This window comes from Mytilus trossulus, chromosome 7 (genome assembly GCF_036588685.1).
Source record: "Mytilus trossulus isolate FHL-02 chromosome 7, PNRI_Mtr1.1.1.hap1, whole genome shotgun sequence".
Lineage (NCBI taxonomy): Eukaryota > Metazoa > Mollusca > Bivalvia > Mytilida > Mytilidae > Mytilus > Mytilus trossulus.
In genome coordinates, this window is record NC_086379.1 from 1,059,943 (window position 1) to 1,081,410 (window position 21,468).

Below are 21,468 nucleotides of genomic sequence, written 5' to 3' on the forward strand. Positions count from 1 at the left end.
ATGATGCATGTATTATACCAATGTGTCTTACTACGCGCTTCATTTTCGCTTGAAGTATGTGTATGAGCTACATTTGCTAATGATGTATGTTGTAGATACAACTAAAAAATCAAAAACAGGCTATCGACAACTTACAGTGGCCAGTAGATCAAAAGACCCAGATGACAACGACAAATCAGAAAAAAACAGACGACAGTTTATCATCCTGTACTTTAGATTCATCAGACGACGGAGGTGTGTAAAGAATAAAATCCCCTGACGTAGATATAAAGAAAACTTTAAATTATATTTAGAATATCGCAAAATATTCAACTATTGATCGAAAAATACAGTTTTCATAAATATTTGCTGCAAATGAGCGAATTTTAACAATTATAAATATATGTTATGTTTATCTGTAGTAGTTTTTAATACCGGTATCATTAGTGTTAGATATGAACATGAACAAGAGTCGAATTGCAAGCAACTATCTATGTGTATAACATGTATACTTGTTCTGTATTTGTTAATTAAAGATGTCGTTGTAAATGTCTATCCAACATATATTGGTGTATGACGTCAACTAAGAAAATATATAAAATGTATTTATAATGTTTAATGTAGGTTAATTTGACAGGAAAGTCACGATATCTACTGGCTATTAGTGTAATAGTGGTTTTAACCCATGACATACAGTTTATTACCTGTCAATCTGGGCCCGGTTGTTCAACTTGTCGTTAACTTAACGTAAGCGTTAAGTTTAACGTGTCGTTAAATACTCTAACTTATCGTTACTTAACCCATGGTTAAAATGGTGTTGTTCAACTTGGTTTAACGCTGTCGTTAGTTAACGATGACGTTAAATAATTTAACCACTCGTTAAATATTTAACTAAAGTTTAGAGATTATTCTCTTTACCCACAATGCATTGGTTTGTTAATATTTACTTCAACATGGCTGACAAGTCTTCTGCTAAAACACAAAGGGACAGAAAACCTAACTTTACCCAAGAAGAAGTAAATGTAATTCAAGACCAAGTGCAAAAGAATTACAAAGTGATCAATGAAAAGTTTGGGGATGGTATAACCAATTCCAGAAAGACTGCTGTCTGGAGCAGGATTTCCATCTTGGTAAGTTCTTTGGGTGTTGCCAACAGGTCTCCCAAAGACTGCAAAGACAAGTGGGCTAACACCAAGAAGGAGGCTAAGAAGGTTTTTAACAACCGTAACAGAGAGCAGAGGGCTTCTGGTGGTGGACCACAGCCCAAAAAACTGAGTCTGGCCATTGAAAGAACAATAGACCTTTGTAAAGACTCAGCTTCTTTCAAAGGTCTTGAAGGAGTTGAAAGTGTACTTGGTATGTATCAGTAATTAATTTATACTCTTTTGTGAATATGTAAAAATAATTCTTTAAATGCTATTAATTATTCTCTCCGATTTCATAAAACTTTGTGTTCATAAAAAAAAATCGCCGATTATTTGTATCATGTCATCAACATTTGACAGGTATTTAGCTAATTTATTGATCTTCAATAACGTGTAAGCTTTGTATTTAATTGGCATTCGGCTATATTCAGTTTTACTCAGTGAATAATAAGTATTTCAATTCATTTGGTCAATTATTTATGTCGTCTGCATTCTAGTATTTACGTCCTAAATATTAACCTTGATAGACGCTCAGCATGCTAATGGACATATTTGTTTTTGAGCCTTATTACCTCATGACAAACATTTTTCTAGCGATGGATGATTTCAAATATAGTCATTTGACAATATTGTAATGATGGTTAGGAACAAAACATGTTCAGTTCAAATTTTCGTTTATCCATGAAAGAACCTCTTTGCTGTTATTTACCTTTGATTTGTAGCTGACAGGACGATGTTTCTCGGACCCTGGCTAACCCGTACCTTAAATTCGATCGTGGCATAAGCTCGTAAAGGCCTAGATTTTAACCATTTTTAATAATCATCTTTTGTTGGTGGTTCAAGATTTGGAAAATAAATATATATAGTAAGTTGGTGTTAAACTTGGTGGGATATGAGGGGAAAAAATGTGGATAAAAAGGGGGAGGGTTATACAGTGAGAAATGTATACATAGAAGTGCCACTGGAATAGGTCCTTTTTATTTTGTCAAATATAGCGAAGGGGACGCAATCTCAACACTGTAAAATGTAGATGGGCCAGCAATTTTCATTGAGTCAATTATCATCAAGGATTAGAGGGCACCTGCCAATGCTGGATTTAAATTCGCAATCTCACTTGCTGTCATAACAAAAAAATCTTTACATTGCTATGTAAAGAACATTTTTTTTACAGCGAGTGAGATTGCGAATTTAAATCCAGCATTGACAGGTGCCCTTTAATCCTTGATGATTACTGACTAAGGATTTGATACTCAATAGATTTGCTAGAAAATTATTTAAAATGGTGCAATACTGCCTTACAATTGAACAGAAGGTTGTCTTCTGATATAGTTTTGTTACTAGCCGTCTCGTTTTGGTTGTCATTGATGCATATACTTTGTCAGGCTAGGTCAATGAATGCAAAGAAAGACTGTCTGACAAAAAAAACTCTCTGTAAGTAAGAAAATTTAACAATAGACACACGTCTATATTCATCATCATGCTAATCATAAAAATAACCATCTCCTTATTATATTTTCTAGATGACAACTCAGCAGCATTGCCAGAGGAGAGTGCAAGTAATTCCCAGGACCTGTTTGATACCCCTCCAAGCCAACCACTTTCCCAATCTGGATCTGAATCCATTCTTCAGCCAGTACCACTACTACCGCTTCTACCGGCTGTAAATATTCAGGTGCCACGCCCAGCAGCTGCAGTAGTTGAGCTGGGGACTCTAACAGCAAAGAAAGCAGAAAATCCAAAAAAGAGGAAAGCAACTGCTGATGATGTTTATGGGCTTCAGGTAAAATTTCACATTTGCATATATTTTAGAAATAATCCAGAATAATAAAAAACGATTAACATAGTATTGTCTTATAATGAATGGCTCCGTGTTAGTTTCAAGACTGTCATTACTCTGGAAAATGAAAAGATAAAAAATTAATTATCAACACTAAGAAAAATTGACTCTTTTGGTCCTCATCGATTAGTTTGTATCAAACTGATGCAGATTGAAGGGGCTGTCAGTACCCGCTTACAAAAAGTTCAGGATCTACCACTGGTATAGGCAATGATATGAGACCGTGTATCGATCTTAAATTACACTAAATCAAAATCTTTATGAAAATCTTCTAATAGAAATAATTTGAATTTATGGTCTTCCAGCTGCTGGCCAAAACATAGGTTAAACAGGTCATACACTTTATCTGGAAATCTCAATTTCATGCAATACCTCTGTAAATTCCACAAGAGTTTTAAGGTTTACCGACACATATTAAGATATATGTTAAAATATTCATATGGATGTACATGTATCATTTTTATTTCAGGTACTGTATTTGAAGGGTGAAATGGAAAAGCAGACAAAAGAGATGAGGAAATTAGACCTCCAGATAGAGTTGTTGGAATTAATGAAACAAGACAAAGAGAATACACCATTAACATTTTCTCAACTTTTAATGAATTAAAATATTTATTTTTCTTATCAATTAACAATTCTTTGCCAGGCAGTTATCACTTGACCTCAACCTCATTTTATGGATCAGTGAACAAGGTTAAGTTTTGGTGATCAAGTCCATATCTCAGATACTATCAGCAATAGTTCTAGTATATTGGGTGTATGGAAGGACTGTAAGGTGTTCATGTACAACTGGCAGGTGTCATTTGACTTTTTCCTCGTTTTCATGGTTCATTCGTCGATGTTTAGTCTTCTAGGTTAATGTTAAGTTTATGTGACAGTTGTAATATATCTTTATTATGTAAATCAATTGTGTCTGATTTTGTGCCCTTTATGGGCCCTGTAATTTTGGAAATAAAAATATTCTATTCTATTCTTTTCGATATGAAGGACTATCAACATAATATCAATGATCAATATCAATGATTAGTAAAGAAGGGTAGATATTTCAGCGTGTGTACTCTTGTTTAATTTCTGGCTATGCATTTATTTGGTATGTTTATATTCGTTCTTATCGTTTGCTTTACATTCAGTGGCAAATATTTCATGCATGTTCATGATGAGAACAAATTTACAAAGAGTACAATATCTATAATCAGACCCCTCATAGGATTTTGTATTATGCATGGCGTTACACTATATCCATACAACGCAATCAGATTATACATCCCCTTTCCAACCGGCGTATTTACACACCCAACAGTCTATGGAAGACCCACTTTGCGACAAAGTGAAAAAAATCAAAAGGATGACCTTAAATGTATACCTTATGTTTGCCCCTGTCCTAAGTCAGGAATCTAATGTACAGTAGTTGTCGTTTGTTTATGTAATATATACGTGTTTCTCGTTTTGTTTATATAGATTAGACCGTTGGTTTTACACTAGTAATTTTGGGGCCCTTTATAGCTTGTTGCTCCGTGTTGAAGGCCGTACTTTAACCTATAATGGTTTACTTTTTAAATTGTTATTAGGATGGAGAGTTGTCTCATTGGCACTCACACCACATCTTCCTATATCTACTTAATCAAGCCTTGGGGCAAAATGTCATTCAGTGTACAATTAACAATGAGATGATGATAAAAAAGCGTGACGATCGAACGTCACTTCGTAGTGCCAATAACTCATATTACCTGAAGTGTATTTTTGAACTCATTATTTGCTAAGCCTTCAATTCAAAATCTCGAATGCATGTGTTTTGAGAAAACATAACTTGTATTATTTATCAAATTTTATATTTGATGAAAAAATGAAGACTCTTGAGATCAAACATTTATTTCAGTTGAAGAAAACTCTTGCGATATGCTCTCTAATGTGTCTTCCATCCTGTTCTCCTTCAAAATTCGGAACTTGCACTGGTTGGTCTTGCTGAACATGTACACCACAAACGTCTTCCAAGGGTTCATTCCTTGTTAAAGCTATGTTATGTAGAACAGCACAAGCACCAAACACTCGACAGACTTTTTCTGGTTTCATTCTGACCTGAAATTTATAATTTCATAATTATGGTCAGGAAGATATCTTTCAATTAAACAAAACCTGTTTCAGAAGTGTATTCCCATCTACAATATTGTCTCCTAGAAAATTAACCATGCAGATACCCACTTTAACAAAAAATACCATGTTAATGATTATTTGCACTGCATTCTAAAAAAAACCCCAATATCGATAGTTACTTAAATAACAGGTTCAATATAATCCCTATTAACTACAGCTCTTTCTGTAACAATTGTCTCTAGTTTTACAGAGCTACCATTTAATTTTATGGGGATAGTGTCGCTTGTATGAAATTAAAAAAAGTCAGAACAAGAGTTTCGAGTAAAAAAAGAGGAAGGATGACAATTTATGTATGAAAGTGTGAAAATAAAAAGGCATTTTTCATACTAGCCATCCCCCTCAAACAACAAATGGTGGCTCCCTAATTAGTATCCTTTTTATAATTAGTTTCTTTTTTGTGTCCCTTTTTACTCAATATATTTTTTTCTTCATGGCTGAAGTTTTTTTGGAATTTTTTGTATGAAACTGCTGAGGTTAATTAACCATTTTAGATATGCATCACTATATAGGATTATCTCATTCTTGAATGCTGTACAGTTACCTATCGATGTTAACTTCCAAGTAATTTGGTCTCTGGTCATTGAGAATCAAACCACTTTTTTGTTATCATATTTCAAAGTATTCTATAATTATTTTTACCTCAGAGTGTAAAACATGAAATCTTCTCTTTAAGATTCCAAAAGCCCTTTCAATAATGGATCTTGTACTGGAGTGTGCTCTATTAAATCTTTGCTGGTGTCTTTCTCTGGGATTTACATATGGTGTCATGAGAAAAGGGCGACATGCATACCCGCTGTCTCCTAGTATCAAACCGTCTGCAAGTCCTCTGTTGTTTGTCTCCAGGTAGTGACATAGGTTTGATGTGTTGAAGATGTGGGAATCATGGGTTGACCCTGGCCAGTTAGCAGATTTATTGGTAAATTTCCCTGAAAAAAATATTAAACTAATTTAATTCTATGCAGAATACTAATTAATGTTACAGTTAACTGCAGCTTGAAAAAAGGTCACTCAGTCTATTGCTACTTGTGACTAATAAGAGGGGGTATAGGAACTTTATCGGGACTCCAGTTAATAATATATCAGTGTTTTTCAATTAAAAAGTGTAACTCAATCAGAACTAGTCTAATTTTCATTGAGGCTCATTGAGGCCCTAAAAAAATGCATACAGATGATTGAAACTATTAGTATATTCAATAATTTCATAATTTATGAATGTTCAAAATCGTTTTCAGTGAAAGCTATATATGTTTCCTTCAGTAGGGGAAGGAGGATCTGGATCCAGAAATCAGGCCTCTGCCTTAAAAACACAAAATCCCGAGATCCAGAAATTCAAAAAAAAGAATTCATGGATCCCGAAAGGGTCATTTCCGAAATCTCGAGCTTAAATAATATAACACCCGATCCCGTACAGTAAAAATACAACAGTAATATTATGCTTTCCTTTACCAACATTGTAAAGATTAGAAATAGCACATATAAATAAGTGGCAACAATTACCACACTGTTTGGAGTGACAGGTGCGCGGTCGTATTGGAAAAGATAGCACACAATGACCCGATCGTCGATCGATCACTTGTAATATTTGGGTCGTATAAGATCGAGGGCCGAATTGTTGACTTACTGACGAGAAGGTTTAAGGGAGATAATAACAAATGTAAACAAATAAACAGACGAAGAGGATATAAACAAATTAAATAAGTACCTTCGTAATCACACACAGCCTGCACGTTCACACTATGGAACCCCTTTCTATTGACAAAAGCTGCCTCGTCCTCTGATGGCCCTTGTATCTTGATGTGTGTGCAATCAATGCACCCCAAAACATTTGGGAAGTTCATTTGTCTGTGGAAACCACACTTCATCCTGTTTTTAGAATTGATGTCTTTTGGCCACTGGATGAAGTTGTCTTTCACATCAAGTAAAGCATTGGTAACATCATTCACTGCTCTAGATACAGTTGCTTTGTCGTAGCCCATTGTATCTCCAATTACTTGTAAAAATGACCCAGAGGCATAAAACCTCAAGGCTATGCATACTTGTTGCTCCACTGTTAGAGCAGTTTCCTTTGCTGTAGATCTTGTCAATTTATTACCCACAATATTGCATATGTAGGCTATAGAGTCTCTTCCAAACCTATATCTTATCCTCATTTCATTGTCAGTCAAATTGTTCAGATGTGAAACCATTCCTCTGAAGATTCTCTCTTTTCTTTGCCTAGGTACCATTAACAGAGCAGCCATTTTCTCAATTAAAATGCTTCGTTACGTATTTAACGATGGTCTATAGCAGCGTTAGATTTTACAGAAGTTATCGACAGTTTAACGTTGCGTTAAATCTAACGTAGAGATGAACAACAGGATTAACCATGCGTTAAATTTTAACGAAGCGTTAGCATATTTTAACGACAGCGTTAGACTTAACGACAAGTTGAACAACCGGCCCCTGAACGGAAACGTCATCAATCTAAACTGGACAATTACAATGCTAAGCACTACGTTAGGAAAAAAAATATATATGTGAGTGTTTGGTGGTACTTGCGAATTTGAGCGTTAGAACTATTTTGATACTGTGTTAACAAATAAACTCGATGTTTCTTATTTACTAAAAACAAAAGTACTTTATAATGTTTTATATCAAAATGATGAATTATTTTACAGGTTCTTGCTAATAGCCCAACGCTGAACAAAAATCAATCTCTTCTTTCATTTTTTTGTTGTTGAAATGACAGATACCCTGCATCACAAGTTTAAGTTTTAATCACATGATAATTAATTCCCCGACTTGATTAAAATGCAAACTGATGTTATGAAATATAAACATATTGGTTGGATGAAAAGCATCGAAATATATCAGGATATGAAAACACTAGTAATCCTTTAATGTTCAATAGTTGATTCTTACGTGTCTTATATTTGTATCCGGGGTTTTCGGGACAAGTCTTGGGGAACTTTTTTTTAAATTATGTTTTGCCCATAATTCTCTGTTCACGACATTAAGCATCCAATATTTGTTTATAAATAATTATTTTGCCTATTATTCTCTTTATTAGTTTTTTCTCTAACTTTTCTCATACTGTAAATCAAAACAATACAATACAAGGAAATGTAGAAATAAAATTGAGAATGGAAATGGGGAATGTGTCAAAGAGACAACAACCCGACCAAAATAAAAAAACACAACAGCAGAAGGTCACCAACAGGTCTTCAATGTAGCGAGAAATTCCCGCACCCGGAGGCGTCCTTCAGCTGGCCCCTAAACAAATATATACTAGTTCAGTGATAATGAACGCCATACTAATTTCCAAATTGTACACAAGAAACTAAAATTTAAATAATACAAGACTAACAAAGGCCAGAGGCTCCCGACTTGGGACAGGCGCAAAAATGCGGCGGGGTTAAACATGCCCGTGAGACCCCAACCCTCCCCCTATACCTCTAACCAGTGTAGAAAAGTTAAAGCATAACAATACGCACATTAAAATTCAGTTCAAGAGAAGTCCGAGTCTGATGTCAGAAGATGCAACCAAAGAAAATAAACAAAATGACAATAATACATAAATAACAACAGACTACCAGCAGTTAACTGACATGCCAGCTCCAGACTTCAATTAAACTGACTGAAAGATTATGATTTCATCACATGAACACCAGGCACAATCCTTCCCGTAAGGGGTTTAGTATCATACCATCATAACATATATGAGAAGAACATAACCCATGTCATGCCAACAACTGTTATTAGAATAAATGTGTTTAGTTCCGACGCAAAGACCCCACCAGTGACTCAACATCAACGCCAAAACATGCAATCCCCAACGACTCGACAACAGCACCGCAACCATATCCCTTCCCAACAAGTCCATCCAAAGGTTTTGTAAGTTCATGAGGCGAACACCGACACCCCCGTGCCCTTCTCGCTCGGACACACACTCCATAATCTAGTATATTATAAGAGCATAAACCTGAAGCTTTTAAACCTCTTTTCCTTTTTATGAAATAATCGTGACAGAAATTCTGTAATTGGAAATACACACAACTCAAACAATCAAATTTCTGATGGAACTTAAGTGTTCATTATAAAGCCAAATATTGCTTGCCAATCACATTAAAAGTCATAATTGGGCGTTCAACTTGACATGTGTGTTGTAAATGTTTTCTCTAATTAATGACTTTAAATGTTTAAACTCATAAACCTTTCTTTTAGTCTGTTATTTGTTGTTATACAAAATAATGCAAGTCAATGTACCCTACCGAAGCAATAATCCTTTTTCTTTGACATAACCTAAGGATATACATGTATGCAATGAATTTAGCGCGTAGCGAGAGCAACATCATTGCTGGATGTTTTGTTCTTTACTTTAAATTCTCGGAAAATTCACATAACTTTTTAAATGTGTTTTACAATTGCAGTTGATCTGAACTATTGTCACACGATATGTCAAAAAGCAAACTGATCTAACCCTTTGGTTTTTTTTAAAAACATATCAGCAAGATTAACGGGTTGTAAAACATGTTAATTGGAAAATAGGAATGAAAAGGGATAACATATCAATACGTTTAGAGAAATAATGTTGTGAAGATAATTGCTCGATACAAAAATATAATACGTGTTCTTTATGTTCTGATTAAAAATATTCAAACAGTTGGAATCTAATTAGAAACAAACCTCTCTGAAACATATGTCTGCAATACCATGATCAGATGTTCTGAAAAATGAGACTGTAAAATAAACAAATTGATGAAAATATACATTGTACACAACAAGCTCCCAAAAAAATCAAATTTGATAGGAAACAGTCAAAGTAAAAAAAGACTGTACATTTTTTCATGTAACTCCGAGTGTGAACAAACAAACATTTAATCCGAAGTAAAGATCATTGCAAATTTTATTTACAAAAATAAAAAAAACACATTTAAGACGCATTTTCTCGTTTTTGTTAGTTCGCGTGCACTTACAATGGTAAAATTCCTTTTGAAAACTTGTTTGTACTTTCCGTCTATTTTCTTGTTTTGTTTCTTGATTTGTTAATATTTTTAAAATTTATTGATGTGCCCATAGAACCTTTCAACTCTTCTTTTTGCAAAATTTTGCGTTTAGCTTAACAATTCTATTACTAGTCATGTGCCTGTGTAAAAGTTGAATAGTTCATTAATATGTTCATATTCATGTTTCGAGAAATCGCTCGTGTAACACTATTATAACTTTTTATTATAACTCAAAATTGTGTACAAGTCGACGTGTAAAGTATATATAGTATAGGTCTGATTAAGTCTGACACTCATCTTAAAACTGAAATTACATATTTGTGTTACAATCGTGATTGGATTTCTAAAGACAGTGACGGTAATATAATTTAATGAAAATATTTAACCACGTAAACTAAAAATGTTATCTGATGATAAATACTATACGACAGACTCGTTCTATAGGTTAATAACTTCCAATAATTTTACATTTAAATTTGTTTAAAAAGAAATCCAATGTGTTGGCAGTTAAAAAGTAAAAACAACAACTGTTATATTCCTGACTTGGTACAGGCGTTTTCAAATGTAGAAAATTGTGGATTGAACCTATATCTATAACGCAAAACCTCTCACTTGTATGACAGTCACATCAATTCCCATTATATAACGATGCGTTAATAAAGCAGACACAATAGGCAAAATTGACATATCTGTCAGGAGAAAAGATGTAATGATGAAGCTATATCACAGATTGAGAAGGAGGTAGGTACTTGTGCTGTTATTATACTACATATCTGTCACGAGAAAAGATGTAATGATGAAGCTATATCACAGATTGAGAAAGAGGTAGGTACTTGTGCTGCCATTATACTACATGTATGTCAGGAGAAAAGATGTAATGATGAAGCTATATCACAGATTGAGAAAGAGGTAGGTACTTGTGCTGCCATTATACTACATATCTGTCAGGAGAAAAGATGTAATGATGAAGCTATATCACAGATTGAGAAGGAGGTAGGTACTTGTGCTGCCATTATACTACATATCTGTCAGGAGAAAAGATGTAATGATGAAGCTATATCACAGATTGAGAAAGAGGTAGGTACTTGTGCTGCTATTATACTACATATCTGTCACGAGAAAAGATGTAATGATGAAGCTATATCACAGATTGAGAAAGAGGTAGGTACTAGTGCTGCCATTGAACTACATGTCTGTCAGGAGAAAAGATATAATGATGAAGCTATATCACAGATTGAGAAAGAGGTAGGTACTTGTGCTGCCATTATACTACATGTCTGTCAGGAGAAAAGATGTAATGATGAAGCTATATCACAGATTGAGAAAGAGGTAGGTACTTGTGCTGCCATTATACTACATGTCTGTCAGGAGTCTTTTGTAGACGAAACGCTTCTGGCGTATATACTAAATTTAGTCCTGGTATCGATGATGAGTATATTTATTGATAACTATTTACACCACTGGGTCGATGCCACTGCTGATGGAAGTTTCGTCCTCGAGGGTATCACCAGTCCAGTAGTCAACACTTCGGTGTTGACATGAATATCAATAATGTGGTCATTTTTATAAATTTCCTGTTTACAAAACTTTGATTTTTTCGAAAAACTAAGGATTTTCTTATTCCAGGCATATATTACCTTAGTCGTATTTGGCACAATTTTGGGGAATTTTTTATCCTCAATGCTTTTTAACTTTTTACCTGTTTGGCTTTATAAATATTTTGATATGAGCGTCACTGATGAGTCTTATGTCGACGAAACGCGCGTCTGACGTACTTAATTATAATCCTGGTACCTTTGATAACTATTTGTAATTGAAACAAGAACATGAACTTTATTGGTTAAAATGTCTTAAGTTTTTGTCAGTGATGTGCAGAATATAACTCGTATACAGTTCTGATAAACCAATACAAAATAATAAGCTATTGGTCCAAATATTATCTTTACCGGGAAAGCCTTTTTTGCAATAATTTTGGGAAGGACACTAATCTATCAGTATTAGTCTCTGATAACTAATTATGCAAGAGTTTGTACACTTACAACATGTACAATTAGGCTCTATCTCTTATTCTATATTATATTAAGCGTATTTGTTTATAAATCAAATCACTGCATACGGGGTATATATCTCCCAATTGATACGATATTCCCGTGCTTGAATTTCCTATCATGATTTTCTTGATAGAGGGTTACTGCTCACAAGGAAGCTATTAAACCAAGAGTTCCAAATGGTGAAGTTGAAATCATCCTTTCGTAAACTTTACGGACGCCATCACGAGTTGGTTGACCTTTATGGAATAACCGTTTCACAACTGATATCGGATATGTTCCTTACGTCGTAACTATAATCCCCTTCCCTTTCATGACTGTGACCTACCGAATTAGACTATTTACCGGATTTGTAATCACATAAGCAACACGACGGGTAAAACATGTGGAGCAGGATCTGCTTACTCTTCCGGAGCACCTGAGATCACCCTTAGTTTTTGGTGTGGTTCGTGTTGTTTATTCTTTAGTTTTCTATGTTGTGTCATATGTACTATTGTTTTTCTGTTTGTCTTTTTCATTTTTAGCCATGGCGTTGTCAGTTTGTTTTAGATTTATGAGTTTATCTAACAACACAACCATATGATTTCTCAATTATAGATTTATGAATTTCATTAAGGAAATTGATAGTTTAGGTCAGGAGTTGATGGATACTGCACCAATCTTTAGGAAGCTTATGAAGTTGTTTTTCGTAGCAAAGATGACTACAGTAGGGGTAAATTGAGACACAACACTAGGTTGTGAAGAGTACAAATTAACCAAGAGTGATGAAATATTTTTAAAAACATTCTAGATATCAAAATTATTCTTTCTTTAGTGCAGAGCAATATGATTTATTTAAAGAAACCTAGGGCCTCTGTAACATTCTCACTCAATAGCAGTATATTATTACAAATATGGTTTCATCATTTAAGAACATTAATTTTGCAGTGTTCTATGACAACAGTTCGCCCTGTATGAATATGTTAGGTAGTAAATTAGTAACTAACAACATATAAGAACATCTAAGAACCGTAGTCTTTTTTCATAAAACTAGAATTTTTTTTATGATGTCATGTTTTGTGAAGTATTGAAGGACTACCCGAGATGTGGGAAATACTTGATTTGTTATATGTTAATGAAAATAAAATGAAATAACGTTAAATTCTTAATTGATTTCATAATTCTTTAAAGACAATTGTTGTGATATAAAATGCATGAATTATGAGAAAAGCCGCTCATTTAACATAATGACTGATTACAAATATATTGGATTGACAAAAGAAATACAACCAAGAAATTAAATATACTATAAAAATAGTATTAAGGAAAATTGCATATCAGTAATCTCTTTGCATGATAGATGAGGGTAAACAAGGGCAAAATTTGCATTTCAATTACGGACACAAGTGATTTTATTAAAATCTAGTGAAAATAATTTGAATTAACAAATGGAGTAAAAATAATTGAAGGTATCGCATCGAGACAATGTAGGTGGACGAGGTTCACGTCCCCTTTATTCAAATATTGAGATGTGGTATGACTGCCAGAAACACAACAGGCACTGACATGATATAGATGTAAAACACAAAAAAGCCAACCGGTCGGCATTCAACAACGAAAATCCCAGAACCATGATTACATGTACTCAGCTTTAAAAAGCCCTGGAATGAAAAATATAAATCATTTTAATTTAGAAATTAACGGCCTAGTTTATAATTTTTTTTTTACGGAAAACAATAGTGACAGATATAACTGAATTTGGAACTAGACACCAGTCTGAATGAGGCGAACTTAAACGATTTTGTATAAGTAATGAATTTTAAGCTAGGGCGGGTAAGTAGTTATGATATAATTTTTTTTAAATAATTTTCATTGATTTACCTTGTTTGTATGCGTATTGGTTCCATTTCTTTAAACTGGCTTATATATTGTCAATACTGATTCATCTATTTTCGTGTGTACCAATTTTCGTGGATTGATAAAAACTTTTTTGTGGATATTTGACTTCGGGGCTTTTAATAAATCTGCATATTATCATATAGCAAACTTGTAATTCGTTGACAATGTAAATTCTTGGTTTCCTTCTATTCAAGAAAACCACAAAAAATGCTTTTCAAAGAATATTCATGAATCCACCGTATACTTTCTTTTTATTTATTTTATATCAATCACTTAAATGGCTTTCCAGATTTTTTCAATTAACTGTGATTCGTCATAATCTAAGACAATATTTTAGGTAAAGAACTGGATTCTTTAGAATGTATTTACTTTTTCGTTTGTAATTAAAAATCTTTAGTTGTGAAGTATAAGATTACGTATTGTTACAAAATGTATAAAATTTGCGTCGAAAGACTTATATATTATTACATGGCATTTTCCATATGGCCCTGGTATCAGCCCTAGACTCCCATATCAAGCCAGAGGGCTTGATATGGGTCGTGGGCTGATACCATGGACCATATGAAAAATGACATGTTATAATCTATTTATCACATATTTTTCACCAACTTGTTTACAAATAGTCTTTGATTGACAGGTTACCGGAAGTTAAACTCGGGGGCTTGATATGGATTTCGAGGGCTGATATCGATATCGGTCCCGAGGGCTGATAACCAACCTTGACTTCCGGCTACTATTGGCCATGCAAAAACGTACATATCAGTACAAAATATATGATAATATTTGTTATTGAATTACGTTATTTATATTGATGTTTTACATACATTAACTAGACATAATTGTTATATTCTGAAATCCGATTACCCTTAATATTAAGAATATGAATAATTCATCTTCTTTGCTTGTCATCATTTATTTCAAGTTGCCAGCTTTTTGTTTTAAGCAATCAACTTTTTTGTACTGAAGTATAAATTCTAATATTTTCTTCTTAATAATTGATCATGGGAGAGAAAAATGGGAGTATTAGTACATGTAGTAAGTTAGGGTCGGGACTCTTTCATCGTTAAAGATATGTTTTGGTATGACGTTATCTGATGTTGAGTTATTTCCCTTTGACGCGATGCTGGATGTGTAATAGGTTGTTTTTCTTTTCTGGTTGATTGATATTTACATCCACATTCAAAACTATAGTGTTATTTCGTTGCAGTCAGGTTGTTTTGATGGAGGCAGGCGGAGTGCCCGGAACGACCCTTCGATCTTTGGTAGAAAAAACTGAAAATAATTAGTCAAGTACAATTTGAGTCCATCTGCCACGTGCAGATTATAACTCACAGCATGAGTGTTGACAGGCTAGTGATACTATCGAATGAATGCTTCGAACAATTGACAACTGAAGCCCCTTTTCAATTTTGACTAATCAAAGAAAACACCAGTCTAACAAGAGATCCTTATTATTCATAAAATCGTGCTGGAAATTTAAAATTCAAAAGTTTTACGAAATTTGATTTCCTCTTGACAATGACCTTATCGAAAGTTACATGAATATGATTATAAAACATATAAGATAAATCTATCCAGATTGACATAAGCAGAGAAGTCCGATAAATAAATAACCGTATTCTCTGTTCATTTTAAATGAAAATAAAGGAAATATCATAAAAAACGAGAAATGAACATAAGCTTTGAAATATACTAATGTGCGACTTAGTAACCAAACACAACTGAAAACGTCTATAAACGGTCTTTAACAAAAGACAGATGTTCAGACACTATGTTCTCTTATTTTTAAATCCAAAAGTATTTAAGATCCGAAATATAATTGCAAATTATATCCATTATGTCTTTAACAAAACCATTTAATACCAAGTGTCTTAAGTATCAGGCGTCCTCAAATTCTTTTACTTAAAAGATAATTAGGAACCACGAGTATTATCAACGGAATTGTATTGTGGAATGGAATTAAAAGTATCTTTGGAGAGTTTCAAGTACAATTTAATTGTCACTGAAGAAACAAAAGAGCCCTAATAAGCACTTTGGGATATATAAATTAAACATTTTGTCGATCGAAATTCAATTACATTGTTTTAGTTTATCATGAAATTGTATCTTCTCTTTACTAAATGTCACATCTAATATACTGTCTCTGCAGATATGATTTTAATTAGATTAATGAAAATAAATCTCTACCAATAATGATAAATCATACTTTTTCAAGCCATATTTTGTCGTGATTAATTTGTTTTTATCTTTTCAAGTATGCACCTTTCGATGAAAGAGAACTTATTCATTGTAAGATGTTGCCAGGTTATGTTTGTGTTTGTTAAATTAAACAAGATGTGAAGCATGTACAGTTGTCTATAAGTGAGGTCAACGGCGAACTAAAACATAAAGTGAAGTTAGAAATATTTCCATTTAGAAAAAAACTGTAACTTTATTATTACATTGCATTTTATTGCAAGGAGAATATTAAAATTCACTCTAGTGTTTCAATCTGGTAATGGAAATGTAAAAATTCAATAGCACGTAAAAGAAAAGTAAAACAGATATTTCGTTGCATGCTTTCCTAATAAATCAAGTCATGGCATATAATTATTTAAAATATCGATACAGAAGTGCGTTATTCCGAAATAATATTATCTAGTACGCTCAACAATTATAAAACGTTATATTGTTCGTGGCACCTTTGACCTAACAGGGACATTAATGAAGTGCGTAATTTACAAAGAATATGAAACATAATCACGCGTCTATGTATTGTTATACATTGAGTCCAAGAATCATAACACATCAATAGTTATAAAAAAGTGAGAATAAACATGAGAATGGGTAATATGTCAAAGAGACAACAACCCGACCATAGAAAATAACAACAACAGAAGGTCACCAACAGGTCTTCAATGTAGCAAGAAATTCCCGCATCCGGAGGCGTCCTTTAGCTGGCCCCAAACAAATGTATACTAGTTCAGTGATAATGAACGCCATATTTATTTCCAAATTGTACACAAGAAACTAAAATAAAATAATACAAGACTAACAAAGGCCAGAAGCACATATTTTTTATGAAATCTACAAGAACACATTTGACAACAGCAACATTGATTCTGATAGGGGTGTATAGTGCATTTATTTAAAGGTAATCTTAGTATACAGATGTTAAGAAAGAAGATAAATCATGTTAATATCAAAAGATGAGAGAAAGGCATCAGCTTGAAAAGTAGCTTAAATCTGAAAGAATCCAATCAAGTCAAAGTAAGCAAGCCTGGGTACTTCTACAGGATAAGTGTCATCTGCAATGAATACACTATCGGAAAAATGACCAAAAAAATGCAAACGCTTTTTCTTACAATGCAGTTTATTTTGTTTGCCCGAAGAAGTACTTTTATTGACTTACTTTCATACAGATCGTTCTATGTTAAACATTTTATTTGATTTGTGTCATTTCGTGATGGCCAGTTTTTATTGTAGGACAAAGCATGTGTTCCTGGAGAAAACCACCACCTTCGATAGGAAACTGACAAGCCTAGACAATTGAGATTTGAGTCGAGTGCACCATCACGAACAGGATTCGAACTCTGCTGACGGCCAAGACAAGTCAAGATCTGTGGAGACAGGTCGAAACTGAATCAAGACTAGTCGAGACTGATCAAGACTGATGATTGGATTAAAGCAGCCACATATAGTGTGAATAAACTCATCATAGTATGAAATATTTTATACCAGACGCGCGTTTGTTTTTATAAAGAACTCATCAGCGACGCTCGAATCAAGCAATCTAGCAATTTACTCTGTAATTCATTTTTGTTTGCATACATTATGCTATTCAGAAAAATAGCATTAAAGTAGAATAACAAAAAAGAAAATTCCAAACGGAAAGTCCCTAATCCAATGGCAAAATCAAAAGCTCATATTCGTGACTTGGTGTAGACATTACGTTTTGTTCTTAAATTTTATTCCTGTTTTCAAGTTTTCTGAGAAACTAATGTATCTAACAATTGAATGTCAAGGCAAAAATACAATTTTCAAAAGTATTCAATTCTGCCCAAGGATATTATGTTAATTGGGTTGATGATAAATACCATCCGATTAAATACAAGTACACTTAGATCAGTTATGTTTTGTGCTGATAACTAGATTTTAACCTTTTGAAAAATAAAAGAACGAGTAAATACCAATTGTTGTTTGATTAAATGCGTGCCTTGCGTTTTGAGTAAGTATCCTGACGTATATCAGGACAGGCAGTAAACAAATTTGATTTAAATGAAACATTTTAATCAGTGCCAAACTGATTTATGTCTTATCATCATCTTGTACAACAAAGATTCAAATTTATAACTAACAGTTTAAAATAATACTAACAACGACGAAAGTAGTATTTTTTTTTCATAATGATCTGAAAAAATATCCAATAAAACTGTAGATTTTGTTTGATTTCTGTGTAATTTATTTGGCCTAAAAACTATTTAGTTTAGCGCCACCACCGACGAGACTTGAATGTACGTAGACGACACTTACGTCTTGGAACATAAATTATAAGCCTTGTTTCTTTTAAGTTTTGAGTATCACTAACATTTAGAATGGAAATGGGGAATGTGTCAAAGACATAACAGCCCAACCATAGAGCCGAAGGCTATCAAAGTTTCTGCAATGCAGTGAGAGACTCCCATACCCAGAGCAATCATTCACCTGGCCTCTAAATTAATATGTTACTAGTTCAATGATAATGGACGTCATACTTACTTAACTCCGAATAATCCACAAGAAACTTAAAATAAAAATCATACAAGACTTAGAAAAGGCCAAAGGCTCCTGACTTGGGATAAGCGTAAACATGCGGCGGGGTTAGACATGTTATTTCTAGGTCACTTCTTATACAAATGTATCAAATCCAAATTGACAGTGGCATATCTCTAAATACAGTACTGTCATAACGATTCTTCTGAATTACCAAAACAATAAATAATTGATAACCAAAAGATGTCTAGAGGTCAACTTAAAACCTTTCAAAAATTGACATCTATATATACAATATTTAATTTAAGTAAATCATGTAAAGTTTTTATATATATTACGAAATATGATAAATTAAAATATTGGCATTGCTGACTCATCATTGTTATTTTCATGATCATCTGCCACATGTTATCAACCCATTTTCTAATATATTTTTTATCATATAATGTGGAATATATTTTATGATTGTCTTGAACAATCAAGATAAAAAAAAACATCTTTTAACATACCTGTTGAGCTTGATTTTACCGATGCACACACAGTAGTTCGAAATGACACAATCAAATTCAAAAACAAAATTTTTAAAGAGGTGACTTATAAGTCAAATGCAAGTATTAAATGTCTATGTAAAGATTTGAAAGCTTAACAAGATGCATTCATATTTAATACAGAAAAAACATCTGTGTGTTATTTAATCAGGAAAACAATGTAAAAACAAAAACACTGAACTTCAAATTATATTCAAAGATATATCATCCACAATCCCTTTAGAAATATGTATGGCGATACTAGCCTTGATATATAGCTGTGAAGTTTGCCGATAAGATTCTATTCTATTGTTTTAGGTTGTTGAGAAATTAGTTTCCATACATCTGGAGTTAGTGATAATATAAAAAATAAACTATGTCATGCTTTAACATCGAAGAATTTAAGGGAGTTATTTAGGGACTTATTATCATGGTATGTCGTTATATCAGCATTACATCCTTACATGTAGAAGTAAAATTGAAACATTACGAAAGGGCCAATAGGGATATGTAGATAAGCATTTGTATAAATTGAAAACTATTGACTGCATTAGACTTACATATTTATACACAAGTGTGTCGTTCATAATCAAAACGTGTGCCCAGCTGTCAAATAAATTACAGAAATATGATATAAACTTGTCATGTATCATAAATGCACGGTCTATAATTGATTTTAGTATTTTATGAAATGGTTTTACACAAAAATTGTTGGCGAGGTTACCAGACCATTTTATGGATTCGAATGATAGGTGATGTAAGTACTGCAGGAGACGCGAACTCTGTACACAAAAGTTGCCTCGCTCCTTTTTAATTCATACGATTATATGAAACTCTTTAAATACATGTTACCATTATCTGCTTGAAGTTATTCTGAATCCGGCAATTAATCGTTAAAAACGTTTGTTTTGTTCAGTTTACTTATTGTCAATATTTTCTAAAGACGGTCTCACAATACGACTGATTTCCTTCCATATTTTATTGATCCGCATACTAATATTGCCTTATTATTTCTATATACATTATACTGATAGGAAATTAAGGTTTACCAGAAAGCTCTAGTATTAACATAAACAGGATGCAATAGAAGTTAGAAGAAATGCAGTTATTATAATTGACTCTGTTATGCCATCGATTTCACAATTACGGACTGGTGATCGAATTAGTTCATATTAGAGAGTATAATCTACAACCTACGATCATATTAGTATATTAAGTATCGTCTCGTTATTATAATATAAGGGACTGAAACTCAGGGGAGAATAACAGTTATACAAATGTTATAGACACCAAGACTAATAAAACAACAGATACAATTTATGTAATGTATCATTTCATAGAAATGCATGGAAGACATGTTGGTGACCTTCTGTTGTTGTCTTTTTTATGGTCGGGTTGTTGTCTTTTTGACACATTCCCTATTTCCATTCTCTATTGTTTTGCTTGCTATGTTACTGAAATATGATACCAAGAAATGTAGTAAAATAAACATTTGTCGTTCGGTTTGGTTCATTATATTTTTTTTATATTAATTTGTTTACTTTGTTGTAAATTTTTATCAGATTTAAGTTTTTAATGTGTCTCATGTTGAAATACAATTTTATGAATGGATATAAACTTACTCTTGGGAAAATCTCTAACACTTGAAGAATAGTTTAACATTTGATTTTGGTTATTTCTTGTGGACTTTCCACCTTTATGAATTAACCTAAGAACTTGGTATATTTGTTAAATAAATTAGTTTGTTAAGATAACCCAATACTTTTGCATTAATTTTAACATAATGCACGTTCATAATTGTCTTAATTACATCATCGATAGTTTAAACGATATAAAGTACCTCTAGTTAACTACAAAGCCGTATTTTTCATTAAATTAATGTTCATGTTGTTATTTTATTTCTGATAATGGAAAAATCATTAGTCAATATCATCCAGATCGGCCGTTTTATTTATCACAGTATTTTTGTTTTTAAATAACAACATACTAAAAATAGCAAAAGGCTTGCAACCCAAATAAAGTCATAAAGAATTATGAAGGTTTAATATAAAAAGATTGCAGCGTTCATACACGTGTATTTAAGATTATTTAGTAATTATGATTACTTCTTTTAATGGACCACAAGTTTGGGCATCGATCAAGCTGAAAGGGGTGATTGAGAACTTAAATGAACATGTTAGTGTAACT

At 32.9% G+C, this 21,468-nt stretch overlaps 4 protein-coding genes across 4 annotated transcripts in view; 2 read left to right on the forward strand and 2 right to left on the reverse strand.

The window, feature by feature from the left end:
* Positions 1 to 932: 932 nt before the first annotated feature.
* LOC134726080 (uncharacterized) lies at positions 933 to 3,581 on the forward strand. Its single transcript, XM_063590478.1, has 3 exons — positions 933 to 1,335; positions 2,645 to 2,904; positions 3,431 to 3,581. Exons 1-3 carry the CDS (start codon positions 933 to 935, stop codon positions 3,566 to 3,568), a joined length of 801 nt encoding a protein of 266 aa, XP_063446548.1. The 3' UTR covers positions 3,569 to 3,581.
* A 1,252-nt stretch (positions 3,582 to 4,833) lies between these two features.
* On the reverse strand, positions 4,834 to 6,564 carry LOC134726081 (putative nuclease HARBI1). Its single transcript, XM_063590479.1, has 3 exons — positions 6,533 to 6,564; positions 5,752 to 6,055; positions 4,834 to 5,037 (listed from the first exon to the last, which is right to left on the reverse strand). Exons 1-3 carry the CDS (start codon positions 6,562 to 6,564, stop codon positions 4,834 to 4,836), a joined length of 540 nt encoding a protein of 179 aa, XP_063446549.1.
* Positions 6,487 to 7,352, reverse strand: LOC134726082 (putative nuclease HARBI1). Its single transcript, XM_063590480.1, has one exon. The coding sequence runs from the start codon at positions 7,350 to 7,352 to the stop codon at positions 6,606 to 6,608; it is 747 nt and encodes a 248-aa protein (XP_063446550.1). The 3' UTR covers positions 6,487 to 6,605.
* A 106-nt stretch (positions 7,353 to 7,458) lies between these two features.
* Positions 7,459 to 21,468, forward strand: part of LOC134726083 (tenascin-R-like) — a 100,800-nt gene continuing 86,790 nt past the window's right edge. Inside the window, exons 1-2 of the mRNA XM_063590481.1 lie at positions 7,459 to 7,521; positions 10,794 to 11,430. Coding sequence (XP_063446551.1) covers positions 7,459 to 7,521; positions 10,794 to 11,430 — 700 coding nt within the window. The remainder of the gene's footprint in view (positions 7,522 to 10,793; positions 11,431 to 21,468) is intronic.

Excerpts from the sequence above, each read along its gene's own strand:
- LOC134726081 (XM_063590479.1), bottom strand. The coding sequence starts at position 6,564 with ATGTTGGTAAAGGAAAGCATAATATTACTGTT. Across the intron at positions 6,056-6,532 it reads GAAAGCATAATATTACTGTT|TTTAATATTTTTTTCAGGGA; the intron begins GTATTTTTACTG and ends GAATTAAATTAG. Across the intron at positions 5,038-5,751 it reads TTCATGTTTTACACTCTGAG|GTCAGAATGAAACCAGAAAA; the intron begins GTAAAAATAATT and ends TATAAATTTCAG.
- LOC134726080 (XM_063590478.1), top strand. The coding sequence starts at position 933 with ATGGCTGACAAGTCTTCTGCTAAAACACAAAGGGACAGAAAACCTAAC. Across the intron at positions 1,336-2,644 it reads AGGAGTTGAAAGTGTACTTG|ATGACAACTCAGCAGCATTG; the intron begins GTATGTATCAGT and ends TATATTTTCTAG. Across the intron at positions 2,905-3,430 it reads ATGATGTTTATGGGCTTCAG|GTACTGTATTTGAAGGGTGA; the intron begins GTAAAATTTCAC and ends TTTTTATTTCAG.
- LOC134726082 (XM_063590480.1), bottom strand. The coding sequence starts at position 7,352 with ATGGCTGCTCTGTTAATGGTACCTAGGCAAAGAAAAGAGAGAATCTTC.